The sequence below is a fragment of the Archocentrus centrarchus genome, chromosome 10 (assembly GCF_007364275.1).
Source record: "Archocentrus centrarchus isolate MPI-CPG fArcCen1 chromosome 10, fArcCen1, whole genome shotgun sequence".
Lineage (NCBI taxonomy): Eukaryota > Metazoa > Chordata > Actinopteri > Cichliformes > Cichlidae > Archocentrus > Archocentrus centrarchus.
In genome coordinates this window covers 29,659,297-29,677,463 of record NC_044355.1, presented here as the reverse complement: position 1 = coordinate 29,677,463, position 18,167 = coordinate 29,659,297, and the positions used below count along the sequence as shown (strand labels likewise).

At 37.4% G+C, this 18,167-nt stretch overlaps 2 protein-coding genes across 2 annotated transcripts; one reads left to right on the top strand and one right to left on the bottom strand.

Annotated features, from left to right (window-relative positions):
• Positions 1 to 12,150: 12,150 nt before the first annotated feature.
• On the bottom strand, positions 12,151 to 15,111 carry LOC115787454 (uncharacterized). The gene is made up of 5 exons (XM_030740176.1): positions 14,974 to 15,111; positions 14,351 to 14,472; positions 13,670 to 13,813; positions 12,821 to 12,967; positions 12,151 to 12,582 (listed from the first exon to the last, which is right to left on the bottom strand). The coding sequence occupies exons 2-5, from the start codon at positions 14,466 to 14,468 to the stop codon at positions 12,260 to 12,262; spliced, it is 732 nt and encodes a 243-aa protein (XP_030596036.1). The 5' UTR covers positions 14,469 to 14,472; positions 14,974 to 15,111; the 3' UTR covers positions 12,151 to 12,259.
• Positions 15,112 to 15,395: 284 nt separating this feature from the next.
• Positions 15,396 to 17,884, top strand: LOC115787259 (uncharacterized). The gene is made up of 4 exons (XM_030739857.1): positions 15,396 to 15,671; positions 15,926 to 16,030; positions 16,440 to 16,647; positions 16,790 to 17,884. The coding sequence occupies exons 1-4, from the start codon at positions 15,499 to 15,501 to the stop codon at positions 17,252 to 17,254; spliced, it is 951 nt and encodes a 316-aa protein (XP_030595717.1). The 5' UTR covers positions 15,396 to 15,498; the 3' UTR covers positions 17,255 to 17,884.
• The last annotated feature ends 283 nt before the right edge of the window (positions 17,885 to 18,167 follow it).

Here is an 18,167-nt window from a genome sequence, read left to right as displayed (position 1 = left end):
GGAGTGTGTTTTCCTTACTTTGGGTATTCATCCGTCCATGCAGCCACCTGATTGGGTGGAAATGATGAGGGAAACACAGGGGTTCAGACTGCATCGTTGTAATTGTAATGATATAAAGTTAAATGATATATTATGCATCAAAAGCTTTTATGCTTATTGTATGTGTAAAACAAGACATTTAAGTTTTCCAATAATGGATTCCCCCTTTATAAACTCCACAGTGATTTGGTCCACTGCCTGCTATTCCTTAACTGCTTTACTTTACAGAGGTAAATTTATAACAGAGGATCAGTCACACATTAGTTTCTCTCACTTTAACCAGAATGCATTTTATTATCTCCTTTTCCTGATGGTTATATTTTGTACAAACACATTTTTATGGAAACAGAATATATTCAGAATATATTCACACAATTTAAAGAAATAGTTTGGTATATATCTTTCTGAAATACCCCCACCAGTTCATGGTCACCTTTTCACACCCTGATTCAAAAGTACAATGGTAGGCATTAGAACAGGACCCTCAGGCTTTATGGTGGCAGTGGTGGAGCAGATGGGAAAGGAAACCATCTCGCAGAAGTTGGATATGTTTAGGAAGCAAGCTGCATAAAATGAGTGTGAATGTCAGACTGACAGAATGGCACCAAGCTTTAACTTCTTAACGGGGGGACAGGGCTGGGCTCATCACCAAACATGTCCCAGACCTCACAAGGTAAGAGGCTGAAGATTCGGTCCCAGAGACCGGCTCACAAAACATTACTGGATCAGAATGAAGACAACAGAATAGATTTTTCAGCTTGAAGTGGAAGTGACAAAAATAATGCTACAAAAAGCCCAAACAAGTGGAATGCATGCAGATGAGGGAGCACAATTCTTCCTTAATGAACTCACTCAAGTGTAAAATTAAGCACATGTTTTGAGCTAGTCTGAGAGGTCCATCATTTGACTAGCTGTTTTCTTCAAAGGAGGTTACAGTTCTGTGCTGAAACACTACATTACTTCTCTGTTTCCCTTTTCTTCTTTCTTCACTTTTTCCTTTCTCTTAAAATGTCCTGGTCAGTCCACCCTGCTTCGTTCAGATTTTTTTTTTTTGTTCATTTTTTTTCTCCACTTTTTTCTCTGCTTCCTGTGTCACGATGAGCACAATTTTACTCGCAGCCAACACAAAACTCTGTGTGTGTGTGTGTGTGTGTGTGTGTGTGTGTGTGTGTGTGTGTGTGTGTGTGACATTTACAGTATGTTACCGCAACATGCCTGGGCTGCAGAAAAGCCTCAGGGGTGTTTTGAGTGGCACTTAAAAAGGGAAAACTGTCGACCCCTCTGTTACCTGCTACTGCTTTGAAGGAGGAAACCCTGCAAGATGAAAACACTTACAAACACACACACACACACACACACATACACACACACACACACACACACACACACACACAGCTGAACTGCACATTTAATGCAGACCCAGTGTAGCAATGGATCCTATGTTCAAGCAAAATTAGAGCATCCACCTTGTTATGTCTAACCTTCACTTTGTTATGTAACTGTATGAGGATCCAGCTCCTGCAGCAGGAAAGGGTCCTTATATCACGATGCTTTCCCTGACTTGTTCCCTGTTTGAAAAAATAAATTAATGAAACTTAAAGCGAAATTTGGACCAGTTCTCCTCTGTCCACATGCGTTCCTGAACAGTCTAGTGTTCTGATCTTTTCTGTCGATGACGAGTTCGGGCAATGCAGAGCTTTCAGTCCAAGATCCCTCAGGTACCGACACTGTATGAATTGAATCCATTCAAACTACAGTGTTGAACCATTTCAACCATTGTGTGGGTGGCAGTAGCTCATGAGGCAGAGCATGTCATCCACTAATTGGAAAGTTGGTGTTTCAATCCCCGGCTGCCCCAGTCTGCATGCCAAACTATGTTTGGGCAAGAACTGAACTTCAAGTTGTTCTGATGCATTCATCAAAGTGTGAATGTTAGATAGAAAGCACTTAAGTACTGAAATAAAAAAAATGCTTCGGTGAGTGAGACGTGTTGTAGAGAGCAGTCAAGATTTCTGTCTTCCTTTGCATTTTGTCTGAAACGGGTGACGAGCATTTTAACGGGTACTTGAATCATCGCTATAAATCTTCTAAGATATTCTGAGAATTAGGCACTTGAACCACCCAACTTCACTTAGAGTTGCTCAAAATGTCATCACTTCAGCCTCCACAGGAGCGACGACCATCAGCAACTAGCTCACTCTTGTGAAAGGATTGTTTCCAGTTTATAGTCGGATAATCAAAGAAGTTAGAACAAGATTAACAAAAACAACTGTGAAATATTCAGACTCCTCTCAACTTGATTGCAGTTCACTTTCTGTTTCTTATATTGTGATACAGAATATTATAAAGTTATGAAATACCCTTCAGCTACACCCCACTTATTGATTTAGGATCATTTTAAATTGGAATTAGCAGTGATTTTGAAAGCTACAAAGTTTTATTTTATTTCTACTGTAAGTACACTATGCTAATACAACTACAGTACTTGCACCCCCCCCCCCCCCCCAACCAACAAACAAACAAACAAATGAAACAACACTGACATGCACACACACACACACACACACACACACACAAACAGACACACACACACATTTTGTTTTGGTAAATGAGCACAGCATCTGTGAAGTCATTGGGGGAAAACGTTCATAAATAAATTAAGGCACAGTTGTTTTTATTTCCATCTCTATCCTGATTGCAATGATATGAGGCACACATGCATACTGAGCTCCTGTGATGGTGTGATTCTAAAGGAAACAGACAAATAAAATTAAGCTGTTATGCTGTCCTTTCCCTTGATAGTGCTGCAGCGGCATTATGGGCACTGCACTCAAGCAAACACTTTCAGCACTTTAAGACAATGATGGAGAAAGTGGGAGGCAGTCACAGGACTCACATTCACTTTAGATGTTTTAATTTGGAGGCTGTCTGTAAATTACTTTGTTTTGAGATGCCTTCATTAGGAGATGATACCTGAAAAAGCATTCCTGTCACAATTGAGTTTAGAATTTATTTCAGTTTTTAGTTATTCTGTGCATTTAAATGCTAACAATGCGTTTTCATGCATAAGCCATTTTCACTGTGGATGCTTTTTGTGTAGAAATGTGACTAAACACCTGAGACACTGCAAACCCATCATCTCACAGTCACAAGTAACTTGGCTGCCTGTAAAACAAAATGCAAACAAGATTTTGCACAGTTCTTGTATTGGCATTCTCCCTCTTCACCCGCAGCTCATCTCAGGTCACTTCAGGTTTGATCTGTTTCACTCAAACATCATATCAATATTATTAAAGAGCAAAATCATTTAAGGCTTCACTCTAAACATGCAGGCTGACTAAGTGAAGAATTACAGGACCTGCACCAATTACCCAGACATCTCCCCCTCTGGCTCTACATAAATGAATACTCCCAGTGGCAGCTATCACAGTCTTATCAGTTTCAAAAGAAGATATGCTTTTGTTCAGCGCAATTTGCAGTAAACTGTGCTGCAGTCATATTTGCGTGATTCACTGAAATACTGTCGTTACAAAATGTTGCTCTCCAAAAGGGAAACTCCTAAAAATACATATTCAGTAAGGCCAGCTGCACAAATACCTGCGTCCACACCTTTCAGTGGGATAACTCATACTGTGACTCTTTCGTAAATAAAAACAGTCAGTTTTTAACATCAAAAAAGGGATTTGTGCTGAAGCAGAACCTTATTAAATCTGCCAGTCAGTGTGTGTATATAATATATATATATATATATATATATATATATATATATATATATATGTGTGTGTGTGTGTGTGCATGTTTTAACCAAGATGAAAAAAAACAATATGTGAGTCAGCTGGGAGAAAGAAATGAGATGTAAAATAAAACAAAAGAAATAGAACGTAACTTTGTGCACAAACTATATATGTGAAAGCTATTGCTCATCTCTCAAGAAGAGCAAACTACATATAGGAAAACAGAAGTAATTCAAAACATAAATTTATGGTAAAGCAGCAATACTGCTGCTTGTCCTGAGGTAGATGTGACTGCTGGAGATAACTGTAAACTGTGCAAATGTGCAGATAATTGGAGAACTGCTGTCATGTTATAAAGATGCATCGCTCATACTTTGCATGCTGGCTGTGTGTAAACATGATTTCCTTATAAACAGAAAGAAAACTGCCTTTCTTGTGGACTGTGAATATTTCTGATAAAGCAGTTTTTATAGGAAAGTTCATTAGTTTGATGCATGGTTTCTGTTCATGTGTAGTTTTGCAAACAAATTTTATCCATAAAAGACAAGTTCATATTGTACTTTAGGAGACATTACTATTATATTTGTTTCTGTGTAGATCTAAAGCTTTACAGCTCTACAAGACCTATACAGTCCACTGATCACCCATCCAGATTCTGGATTTGCAGGCTACTTGAGTTTAACATGAGAACCTCCATTTAACAGCTATTTTTTGGCCAAATCTCAGCTGAGTGTGTCAGTTACATTGATTACTTTCTTTGTCCCATGATTGCCAAGACTCCGGAGAACAATTTAAAAAAATAAAATAAAATTATATACATGATGACCTCGCAGGGTTATGTGCCATGAACCTAAACAAACAGTGGCTTGTGATCTTGTTGCCTTTCTAATGGTTGCTTTAAAGATGGGGACCAGGCTGACAGTGTCAGTTTGCTGCCAGTTTGCAAATGAATGGGGTCAAGAGGACAATCAGATACAATCTCTTTCTGATAATACGGTGGTTAATCAACAAAAGTTGCAAATCCGTCACTGTCTGCATACACAGATTACAAAGAAATTCACATTAAATATTTACATTCAGAGTCCAGCCAGAACTTACGGATCTGAAACAGAGATTCAAAAATTCATCCACAAATAGTGAGGTAGCTGTTGCAGGATGGTGATTAAACTGCAAATTGCCACAGGCACTCAACAACCTGGCAATATAACCAGAGTAGAACCTGTTGGCAACCAGTTGAGTCAAGTTCTCTAAACATGTCACAGACGAGTTGCAGTCACTGGTGCAGACTCAATCAGACTGATTGCAATGTGTTGGAAATATGACTGCATTTATAAATTAGACAGCAATTATTTGCAAACCTTCAGCAATCTGTCTGAAACTGACTGCAGTCCCACCAGCTAACATGTGCATTCACCTTGCAATCAAAAGTGGTCGCCCCAACTCAGTGCAATAACCAGGCAATCACCAATTTGTTATAGTCCCAAAGAAGTTGATGTCCTATTTTTATTCTAGTGTGACTGAACCATTAAGAAGATAAATGTATTTATTTGTGTTTTTATTGGATTGAAGTGCATGTTTCTCCAGAAGAGTTTATTCACAGTCTCAACCCTGAGTAATACTGCTAACAGCCATCCCACACACATCACATAACAACCTTAAACTGTCGAGGACAGAAAACATCATCTGTCATGCTAGAAATGATCATTAATTTTTCCTGTTTCAAAAGCTCACCAGCCACAGCTCTATTCTGGTTCCAGTACAAATAGAGAGGCAGGCTCATAAATATTATACTGAAAATGTCATCTTTGTGTGAACGAACCATTCATTCAAGTCATTCATGCTCTTCATCTTACCAGGAGTTTCTCATACCATAAGGGCCATTGATAATACAGTTTAAACATTTTTCATGTTTAATTAAAAAAAAAAAGTCTCATTATAGAAAAGAAACTTTGGTGTTGATATAACAGACATCACTTTTGTGTTATTTGCTATTTTATCACCTTGTGTATGAACTGAATAAAATTGTCTCATCTTTGCCTTGTGTAACATTTTCTATAACTAACCTCTTATCCCTTAAACTTGTATGCTGACCTTTATGAGTGTAAAAAAAAAATACAAGATTTTTTAAGGCAGCCACTGTGTCATCACTGATTAGGCCTTAGACCTCAGTGGGCTCACAAAATGTGCAGCAGCAATATGAAGGCACAAGAAAGTCAAATTTGGAGAGGCATGACTTGAATGGCGGAGCAGGTTGTCCACGAATAAAAAGAGGGGCAGTTTAATATCAGGATATTTCACATGCTAAAATGTACTCGTGAAAACACTGAACCCCAGCTTGTCTGTTGTGGTTACTGTATGTGCAGTGGGTGAATGGGGAATATTGTGATTCACCGTTTCAAGGTTCAACATAACTGCAGATAATTTCACATAGGAGCTTATTTAAACAATTGGCTTTAGGTCTAAAGTTTATTTTAGGACCTTTTTATAAAGAGTTTAAGGATAAACCTGCAATGGAAATGCAGAGGAAAATGTACTCTTTCCACTGAAACAATGATAAAACATTTGTGAAAGAATGGGTCACTCTCGGGAGCTCAGTGCATTTACAGCGTGGTACCATGATAGGATGCCACCTGTGCAACAAATCCAGTCGTTAAATTTCCTCACTACTAAATATTCAACAGTCAACTGTTAGTCATATTATAACAAAGTGGAAGAAATTGGGAATAACAGCAACCTAGCCACAAAGTCATAGGCCACATAAAATCACAGAGCAGGGTCAACAAATGCTGAGGTGCATAATATGCAGAGGTCACCAATTTTCTGCAGAGTTCATTGCTACAGACCTCCAAACTTCATGTGGCCTTCAGTTTCATGGAATGGATTTTTTTACACCACCAAGCACAATGCAAAGCGTCAGATGCAGTGGTGTAAAGCACAGCACCATTGGACTCTGCAGCAGTGGAGACGTGGTCACTCCAGAGAACACGTCTCCACTGCTGCAGAGTCCAGTGGTGCTTCATCATCTGGCAATCTGATGGACGAGTCTGGGTTTGGTGGTTACGAGGAGAACGGTACTTGTCTGAGTACAGTGAGCCAAATGTAAAATTTGGTGGAGGGGGGATTAAGGTGTGGGGTTGTTTTGCAGGACTTACTCAGTAATACGTTACTCAGTAACATATTACTCTAATCTGATCACTTCTTTTTGGTAACGAGTAATCTAACGAGCTACTATTTGCAGTCCAGTAATCAGATTAAAGTTACTTATCAAAGTCACTGTGTGTTACTATTTTTGTCATTTTCCTCAGTACAAAGATATATTTTTGCTTTCTTCTTGGAGTGACGTCTGGCCGATGCAACAATTGCGTCCCGTTTTCAGCATGAGGACAATAACAGCACAGCGACACAAACGTAAACAATGGAGGGAGGAGAGAGATGCGCGTTTTCTAGCTGAAATACACTATTGTGAGTTTGGGTCAGCTAAAGATGACAACATCAAGGTTAGTTGTGCACGCTGTGCTGGCGACAAAGCGCTATCCAGCTTCAAAAACACTACGTCAGATTTGAAGAAACATCTGGAGTCGCAGCACGGCACAGTCAAACTTACAGTGCGAGTCCCACCAGGAGGCCCCCCACCATCCAAATGACAAAAGCTGAACTTCGGTACAAACCAGTAAGTGGGGGAGAGCTAAAGAAGTTGGTCGACAGTATGTAGTAGAGGGAATGCTGCCCTTAAAGACGGCTGACCTGCCCTCGTTTCGTGGTTGTCATTTTTATGTTGGGGTGGTGGGGGGTGTTACCAGCAGCTGTTGAATGTAACTAAAAAAATAACTTATCATCTAACTTAGTTACTTTTAAAATCAAGTAATCAGTAAAGTAACTAAGTTACTTTTAAAATGAGTAATCAGAAATCAGGTTACTTTTTCAAGGTAACTATGCCAGCACTGCTGTAGTTCCAGTGAAAGGAACTCTTAATGCTTCAGCATGCCAAGACATTTTGGACAATTTCATGCTCCCAACTTTGCGGGAACAGTTTGGGGATTAGACTGATGGCCCGTCATGGGAGAATGAAATCCCAGTGATAATAGGAATTAAGGCAGGACCCCCCAGAGTCTAGACACTGGCAGTGGTGAAGATAAAGATGGAGGCTTGGATGGACCCCTGAGTGACTTGGGTAAGGTGGAGATAGGGAAGAGGTGGGTTGCATGAATTAATCTGCAAGGGAGAATGACAGGTAAGCTGTAAGATTTGTAAGAACGCAGAGTGAAGGCTGACTGGCTTGAAGAAGGCGAGCAGAAAGATGATTGGACTAGAGCAGTGATGTCAACTTTGAGTTTGACAGCATGGTAAATTAGAACTAGCAGCCAAACACCCAGGAAAGCAGACAGAGGAGTAAATATATAGGCATTCTCTGTTGTATAAGACTGGGGTTAACTGTGATTTCTGGCTTGTTCCAAAAACAGCACAGCAGTCACGTTGTGTGATCACGTTGTGTGCATACCTCCACCTCTCAAGGCTCTCTTCCATCTGCTCTCTGCTCTCACTACAGATCACAGTGTTGTCTGCAAACATCACAGACTCCTGCCTGAGCTCATCTGTCAGCCTGTCCAGCACCATTACAAACAAAAATGGGCTCAGAGCAGATCCCTGATGTAATTCCACCATCACCAGCTGCACTTTTCCAGTCATCTGGTAACTTTTCACTACCACCTACAGCCTGTTTCAAATCATTCAGTTATCTGCACACCAGGTGGATAGAAAGAAAAAAAAATCATCTAAGAAACTTTGTTTTCTTCCTGTGTAACATTCTTCCATCTTCTACCATTCAGTGCTTGCCTCTGCCTTCACTCACTTCTGATGCTGCCTAGCTAGATTATCCCTTGACAGTCTCTTGACTCCCTTGCAGTCTTAATATATATATATATATATATATATATATATATATATATATAGAGAGAGAGAGAGAGAGAGAGAGAGAGATAAATTTGTATTCATACTATGCCAATCGGTACAGAGAAAATTTGGTTCAAAGATAAAACACTTTTTTTAGCCAAAAACTAAGTCTCATGAGTGAAAGTTCACTGGCACATGTGCATGTATATGAAGATTTTTACTAAGCTGTTTCAGTTCAAGAGATTTATAGAACTGAAGTGCTGCCCTGTCTTAAGCTTTTGAGACTAGAAACTGGAAATGCATGCAGCCGTTTGCTTTGATGATAATGTTCTAATGAGATGAGGATTTGTTCCTGCGTGTTTGTGTATCAGAAGTTAGAGTGCAGTCTATATGTTGTATGTGTGTGCTAGGAGCAAATCCTTGTCAGTGATTTGCTGCAGTATGTTTGAGGTTTGCCTGCAGGTATGTGCTGAAGCAAATCACTGACACAGCAAAATCTGATAATTGGATATCTAAAGAAACCAGACACATAAATAATAAATGTATAAGAACTGTACAAACAGCCCCCCCATCCAAAAAAATAAAAAATAAAAGAATAACATATGTAGTTTCAACATTAGAACACTTAAGGTAGAGTATTTTCCCAAGAATCACAGCATATCATTCTGGACATTAAAGTTAAATTTTTTTAAAAAGTGGCATGTTTTTATTAACCCTCAAATGTCCAAGTTGTTATCGATGATGATCCTGACTGTAGCTCTGAACCCTGCCTTATTAGCAGATTTCCTCTCGGTGTTGTTTTTGAGCCCTGCCCCCCCAAAAAGTAAGTGAAACAAAGGTAAGCATGGATACTTGGAAATTGGCCCTGGCATAATTTCAGTTGTGGTTAAAAAGCTTGTACCTTCTTCCCAATGCATTCATTGTCACTTGTTTTATTTGGAAATGCTCTTACAGTGTATATAAAATTTCAGGAATGCTTGAGTTGTTTTAGACGATATATCACACAAATATGATCTGCTAATTACTCAGTTAAATGTATATTTTCTCAAGTCTTTTGGCATGTTTTACTCATGCCAGTGTTGAGGCTGTTACTCAAAAACATTACTTGGTACTTAATTACTCACCAGAGAAAGTAATTAGCTACACTACTTCTTACATTACTTTCTCATTACTCCATAAAATGACCTGAAATGTATTGTTTTATATTTACCAGTTAACAATATGAACCCGAGGCTACAATTTCATATACCAACACAATTCCCTGTTCTAACAAGGACACACATGGGATATTTCTTTTAGTGTTTGCATGTGAACACAAAGGCAACAACATAAAGAAAAGCTGAAAACCAGCTCCAGGAGTCTTCAAAGTGATCACCACAGTGATTCTGCTGCAGAAACAAGTACAGATTCTTGGCTTGGTTAGCGTGCTCTCTGCGAAGATGTTTGCAGCTGATTGCTGAGGAGGAAAATGGTGGCACAGGAATAGAAAAAAGCATGTTTCCTAGATGATTTTATTTTCTTTCTATCTGCCTGGCATGCAGATCACTGAATAACCTTTATAACACAAGTAATGACATAATTGTAAGTATAATGTAATTACTGAATTTGGTGTAATGTGTTACATTACTGGATTCTATGGCACTGTCCAGCTCTCCTAGAGCAATTGTCTGTCTCCAGGAATCTCCTCCATGCTCCTGAGACTGTGCTGGGACACACAGCAAACCTTCTGGCACTGTGAAACCTCATGGTACCAGTAGTGACACCGATCCTAGCCAAATGCCAAACTAGTAAAAAACGGTCAGAAAAGATGAGGAGGGGAAAAATGTCAGTGGCTTCTACCTGTGAAAGCATTCCTGTTTTGAGAGTTGTCTCATTGTTACCCCTCTAGTGTAGCTGTTTCTAATTTAATAAACACTAAAGCAGCAGAAACTGATTAACAACTTCCTCTGCTACTTAACTGACCAGAACAATATCCCAGAAGGTTAAGTGGCTTGATGCCATATTCTGATTAAAAAGTATTCCTTAAAAAAAAAAAAATTCATTAATTTTTGTTTTTGAACACTTTGTTTCTTGTCTCTGTGGCAAAAAAAAATATATATATATATCATGATATTAAATATTTTTTTTTGTCAAGAGGAGGGAATATAAAACATTTTGGTAGCACTTTCTATTACAGCTCGGTAATAATGTGGTAATAATGGGGTAACAAGCTGGAAACAAAAGGTAATAATGGGGTAATATACAGGACATTATCATCCAATTACCAAGGTAATTACCAGCTAATATCCAAGTAATACCACTAGTAACAACAGCGAAAAAGCTGGAAACAGAAGGTAATAATGAGGAAATTTAACGGTTATTGCCATCCAATTATCAAGGTAATTACCAGCTAATATCAAGTAATACTGCTGGTAACAACAGCGGTTACAATTGAGTAATATTCCACTGAAATTTATGTAAATGGATCGTAAGGCCCCCAAAACTGATGGTAATGCTGTGGAAACAGAGATATGCCCATGAGGCTAAACCCTTTAGTAATAGTAGCTTAAAAATGTGGTAAAAATATTGTATGGAGATAGCAATAAGGAAGTAATGTTTATGCATTTAACTTTTCATAATTTTTAATAAATTGTAATAAACGCAAAATTATGAAGTAATATTGGCTAATGTTTTAACATAATAGGATGGTATTACCATGTTATAAGGCTTGAATTAATTATACCTTAGGTTCTCAGCATTCTGCTTTGCTTAATAGCCTAAATATTATGCTTAATGCTTTGGCTTATTAAATGGAAATATTTATGGTAATTTCTTTGTAATAAGCAGGAATCAGGGCTGCAAAATGCAAAACCGACTGTTTCTATGCAATAACCTATTTAAGTAAACTGCAACAAGTGTGAGCATTATCTGGAAATGCTCATGGTAGTTTCTGTGTAATAAGCAGGAATCAGGGCTGCAAAATGCAAAACCGACTGTTTCTATGTAATAACCTATTAAAGCAAACTACAAGAAGTGTGAGCATTATCTGGAAATAATGGTGGTAGGTTCTATAGCAATAACTGCAAAAACCATCAGATTACAAGAAGAAATTTCTGCTTGTTTACATATACTAAACTAAAAATGCTGACCAAATTCCTTAATGAACTTGCAGTTTTATTGTCATTTTCCTTAAAGAACAAAGCAATGTCTGTATAACACAACATGGATAAACTTGAAGCAACCTTATAAAAATGATAACTTGATCAATGCCTGAACATAAGTAAATAAAGAAATATTCTATTCTAAGATATGAGATCAGGATTTACAAAATGAAAATAACAAACAAACAACCAACATCAACAACACAAAGACATGCGAAAAAATAAAACAAAGTAAATCAATAAAACAACCCTATGGTTTCACTTCTTATGGGTAATATTCAAAGAAAAACTTATCACACATGAATAGTTATCACAAATAAATTAATAAAACATCATCCAATCCTGGAAATAGCTGGAAAAAACAGACTTCTCATTAACTAAACTATTCATGTTAAAACTGCAAACATTTTCTCAAAAGGTTGTGACAAAAAAATAGAAAAAAGCAAGAAGAACTTCCTAATTCCCTTTGATTTTGTAAGAGATGGGCAACAACTCTCTCTCTTTTTTCTTTTTGTCTATTCTTGCTCTTAACTCTGGCTCATCATCAAGGAAAACCTTCACCTCTTTTGCATACTTAAGGAGTGAGCCGCCAGTAAAGGGTGGAACCCTACATTTCTCCTCGCTGTCCGCTACCAAAAGGACTTCAGCAATGACGGCTGTGTAGGCAATAGTGTTTCGATCCACGTTGAGTTTTTCACAACTTCGGTTCAGGCTGTGTGTTTTCTTGAATGTTTTAAGAACAAACATATACCTGTGTTTGACATCTTCTGGGTGTTTCACTGTAAAAGCCAAGAACAAAACAATCACAACACATCCAGAGGCATGAACAAGTAAGTATATATGTGTTGAATTGTTTCCAATATTTACACTCTTAATACCTAAAATGTTAAATCACACAACTGAGCAGTCATACAAGACAGAACACACTGTGACACATAGCTATATGACTGTGTCAGCAAATCTGACATTTTCTAAAAAAAAATGTAAAAAAACAATGTTAACTGCTACATAACATACTTCTTTTGCCAAACTGTGACACTTTCTTCTTCTTCTTCTTCTTGGCCTTCTTGCTCTTTTTCCCGTCACTCGGTGAAGAAGACGACTCAGAGTCTGAGGCTGATGAATCTGAGGAACTGGAACTTGAGGGGGAATGATGTCGTTTTGCTGAGAATTGTAAAAAAAATAAAAATAAAAAAATAAAATAAAGTGTACTGTGAAAAAGAGACAAGTGGAGTATACAGTTGTGATCAAAAGTTGTGACAATGGCACAAAGTTTTGTATCCATCTACTTTTACATGTTTATATTAAATTATTTATAAATGTGTCTATGACACAGTGAAAATCTATCACAAACAATTCGTCCGTCCATCCATCCATCCATTCTCTTCCGCTTATCCTTTTCAGGGTCACGGGGGGGCTGGAGCCTCTCCCAGCTGACATAGGGCAAGAGGCAGGGTACACCCTGTACAGGTCGCTAGCCTGTCGCAGGGTCAACACAGAGTGCTAACTCGCAAGCAATTCATATTTTTCAAAAACTGTTACTGGCAAATAAATTTTGCTTTCTTAGTGTTGCAACTGCTGAAGCCTTTGGCCACGACTCTAAAAACAAACCATTTTTTTCATTGACCGGACTGATGGAAGACAGTTGACTGATGGACAGTTGAAGTTCTTCAACAGGTTAGATTATAAACTCTAAAAAAATGGATGAGGCTATAGATTGTAGGTGTCCTCTGTTTTTATATATATATATATATATATATATATATATATATATATATATATATATATATATATATATATATATAAGCCATATTGCATTTTTAAATTATCAATCAATCAAAGCAGATCACAATTTCTGTGTTTCACCTGAAGTAGTAGGGATGTTATCCAGTGCTTTTTTCAGCTGTTCTCTGAGGAAATTTCTTTCATCTTCAAGGACAGTAATTTTGTCTCTTAGCTGCTGAATTATTGCTGTAGCAGTTGGAGCCAACGTAGATGGAGTTCCTGGTGCTATAATGGTAAAAAAATATATATCATCACAAAACAAAAGAAAAAGGACATGTTTAGATACAATGAAAACCAAGGAATCAATTTTGATGTTTTAATTGTATTATACAATGTATGGCAACATTGTTGGGTTTTTTGTTTGAGTTTCTCTTTTCCATAATGTTCTTCTTCTACAACAATTAAATTATTTCGGTGTCTTCACTGTTGTGTTATTAGCAGATTCTAAAATATATGTTACGTTTCAGTCTATGGCTGCCAATAAATACTAACTTTTGCTTCAAACTTTACTTGTGAATACAGTCAAATTCTACAACAGAATGCTTTTTAACATATATGACAGTTTGCGCTTACAAAAATGAGTAATGATAGGTATTTTCCCCCTGTATTTTTGAAGACTTAATAGTGAACTGTAGGAAGTTTGAGAGGAGTATAGAATTAGGGGGTAGTGATTTATAAATACTGGTGCATTAAAGGTGTCATACTGAAAAAGCCTACATGAGTGTAGTCAATTAATGCTTGTGGATAAGATTGTATACTTACTTTCTCCTTTACCCTCTACATTGTCAAGTTGTTCCACCTGTGCAGATCCAGCACTGCCATCAGCACTCACAGATGGATGTACCTGGTTGGCTGTGTTGTACCTTCTTCTTAAAGGCATAGCTCTGAAATGTTAGAATATTGTATTGGAAACATTCAATGGTTTACTGGTAACTTTGGAATATTTAATGGCTATCGTTAATAATGAGCCAGTAATATAGTTAAGCAAACACAAAGTGCAGAATTTAACTTTTTTTTTTTTTTTTTAAATAAGGATACAGGAAATACACCTGACTATAAACCAATAACCCTCTGGGTCTACACATATACATAATGGTCCAATATCAAGTATTTTTTGACAAACCTCAAAACATCAAATATCAGGATCAAAATAAACCACACAGTGATTCAGACTGACACAAACTAGTTCCTTTGTTGTATGTATGTATATATATATATATATATATATATATATATATATATATATATATATATATATATATATATATATATATATATATATATATATAATAAAAATGTGCCAACCCCGAAACATCACAGCATGTTATTAAAAAAAGACAAAAATGCACATAATTTTCTGTAATATTAAGAATTCATGTTCTTACCTTGCAACCTTACAACAGTAGAAAGTATGGCGATTTTATTCCAAAGACACTCTTGTAATCCAGTGGTTTTTGCCAGCTTGGAACTGTGAGGTACGCCAAAAAAGGAGGCAAAGTGTGGCTGTTGGCGCCAACTTCTTCTTTCTCTCTCCTCCAGAGATAAAAGAAAATGCGCATATTCCCACCAGACCGCAGTCTGCCACCTAGTGGCAGCCGGTTCTTTCCAGCAGAGCTTAGTTTGGAGGGGGAAGATTTAAAGTGATGCACAGGCACTCCTACGGCTGTAACGAAAACAGGGTACATTGTCCCACTTAACTGAATCTAAATTGACAATAAATCCAAATAATGTGAACTTTTTTTTTTTTTGCTTTTTGCACTTAAAGAATGAAGTTATTTATTATTTTTTATTTACTTTTCTTACTGCCGTGGAAGCAGAGTGAATGGGGGACCATTAACTGACGGACCAGACAGCTGCTTTACTATCTGGCGCCAGTATGTGATTCATACTCGACTTGCAGTCCATTCAACATGAACACCGCTGAAAAATTATTAAACATAACACAAAGGGGAAATAAGAAGAAGCTTGTACTTATAAAATGGCTTCAAAAACTGAAATTACTCTCAAAAAAGAAGAGATGCTCTCTGTGTGAAAGAAAAATGAAAATGAGAAAAGGTGGCAACACAAGAGATGGATATCGCTGGTAAGTTCTTGATTTCCTTTAAATTTCTTAAATTTGACCTATGTCTTCCATATGCCTGAATTACACATTTCTAGGTTAGTTATTTGCATTTGGAGAGTACTTTGAAAGTACTTTAGTAAGACATTTTGTAAAATACCATCAGCTAATCAGCACAGTCACAAAAATTTAAAATATTATTATTGTTGTTTATTGATATTTAATGTATTAATTCATGTATTCATTATGTTTTACCAAATGGCATATTTTGTTCAAAGGGTGTGTCGAAGACATAATAGATTCATGTCCAAATCCATAAGAGATGGGTCTATTTTCTCAGGCTCTCGCTCCTCCTTGACTTCTTGGATGATGTTCATGCATAGGTTTGTTACACAGACATACATATAGTCATGATAAACAGTAAGTACATATGTACTGCATGTAGTAAACTATTTTGACTCATAGCATAATATTAAACACAAACTGTTGTAAAATTAGGTAAATGCAACCTTGAATGAGCAGCAACAACATTTCATTATTTATTTAATAAAAGCTAAGCAAAAATGAAGAAGCAGTATATGAAAATTAAGTACTAACTAAGTACACCCCATGATTAAGTAGTGTGTAGAACCACCTTTAGTAATATCCCTTCTATTCTACCACATTATTATTTTATAATAATTTCATACATGTGACATAACAGTAACACCTTTTACATGATTAAGAAGTCAGTAATAAACTGTGTTAATATCACATTAACATTATTCATATAGGTTTACTACATTGCTGCAGGTTTGCACAAGGGCTAAGACTGAGGCAAGTGGACTTAATTGAAGAGGGAGTCTGTGGAAGCAGCCGCACTTTGTCCAAGATGTCCAAGACACTAAGGAGGGTGTGTGTGCAAGCAGTTAAGCACCTGAAGAGGAGGGGGGAAATGAGAATAGGTGGAAGACATGGTTTTGTTGTCATTGATGAGAGCAAGTTTTGTCACAAGAGAAAGGTAAAGATATGAATTTATTTAAGATATTAATTGGTGAATAATGGTGATAGGTACATCTGTATCTATGAAATTGTTGTTCAGACAACTGCAAATAAATCATGCCTTAACACTGTCCTCTTTCCAAAAACTTCTAATTTTTCAGTATGCACGCGGGCGATTTGGTGCTACTTGGCGCAGGAGAGGCTGGGTTTTTGGATTGTTGGAAGTCAATCAACGGAGAAGGAGGCCTGTGTTGAAATTTGTTCGCAGACGAAATTCTGAAAGACTACTTCCTATTATACAGCGATATGTTAGACCTGCAAGTACAATTTTGAGTGACTCTTGGCGTTCCTACTGCAGACTGAGGCAACATGGGTATATACACTACCAAGTCAATCACCAGAGGTTTTTTGTTCACCCTGCTACAGGAGCACATACCCAGCATATAGAAAGGTCCTGGAGAACCTTTAAGCAAGAGGTGTACCGTTTCAGAGGCAACATGACTGAGAAGTCACTGAGAGAGATCCTACATTTTATTGAGTGGAACTACTGGCTGGGTAGACAACACAGAAATGGACCCCTTGGTCGCCTTTTCAAGGATATAAGAGCCATACATCCAGTACAATAACATCACCCCTGTGGCTGGAGCCTTTTTGCATGGAGTTTGTATGTTATCTCCAGATCTGTGTGGGCTCTCTCTGGCTACTCTGGCTTCCTCCCACAGTCATGCATGGGGTTAGATAAATTGGTGATTCTAAATTAGCTCTAGGTCTGACTGTGTAAATTGACCCTAGTTGTAAATGTGAATAGTTCGTCTCGGCATTAGCCCGATGACAGACTGGTGACCTGTCCAATGTGTAGCCCATCTCCCGCAAATGACAGCTGAGACAGGGTCCAGCTCCCCTGGAAAAAATGCATAGATGGATGGCATTTTGTTTTTGTGTATTGGACATTTAAAATATGTATTCCATTGTCATCCAGATATAAAATGTGCTGTGACAGAGGATCTTCTACACTCCTATGCAATTTCAAAAACTATTTTAAATAGACCTCTTAGCTATGCTTAATATTGTGATCCTCAAACAAATACAATGCAGTTATTTTCCAGCGAGCTTTTAATGAGTGTTTTATGCATGTTTATTTTTTTAAATCTAATACTTAATGTTTTTCAAACAGGTAGTTTAGCATTTTCCATGTGTTTCCAGTTCATCATCAGAACTCTTGACTTTTGTTTTATTCAGTGATTAACTTGGCAATAAATACAGTCAGTTTACAAGCCTGATTCTTGCTTATTACACAGAACCTACCACCATTATTTCCAGATAATGCTCACACTTCTTGTAGTTTACTTAAATAGGTTATTACATAGAAACAGTCGGTTTTGCATTTTGCAGCCCTGATTCCTGCATATTACACAGAAACTACCATGAGCATTTCCAGATAATGCTCACACTTGTTGCAGTTTACTTAAATAGGTTATTGCATAGAAACAGTCGGTTTTGTATTTTGCAGCCCTGATTCCTTCTTATTACAAAGAAATT

Bases quoted from the DNA above. Each gene is read 5' to 3' on its own strand.
- LOC115787454 (XM_030740176.1), bottom strand. From the start codon at position 14,468: ATGCCTTTAAGAAGAAGGTACAACACAGCCAACCAGGTACATCCATCT. The intron at 12,968-13,669 runs GTGAAACACAGA...TACAATTCTCAG, and splicing joins TAACATCCCTACTACTTCAG to CAAAACGACATCATTCCCCC. The intron at 12,583-12,820 runs GTATGTTATGTA...TGGCTTTTACAG, and splicing joins GTCACAGTTTGGCAAAAGAA to TGAAACACCCAGAAGATGTC.
- LOC115787259 (XM_030739857.1), top strand. From the start codon at position 15,499: ATGAACACCGCTGAAAAATTATTAAACATAACACAAAGGGGAAATAAG. The intron at 16,031-16,439 runs GTTTGTTACACA...ACATTGCTGCAG, and splicing joins TGGATGATGTTCATGCATAG to GTTTGCACAAGGGCTAAGAC. The intron at 16,648-16,789 runs GTAAAGATATGA...CTAATTTTTCAG, and splicing joins AGTTTTGTCACAAGAGAAAG to TATGCACGCGGGCGATTTGG.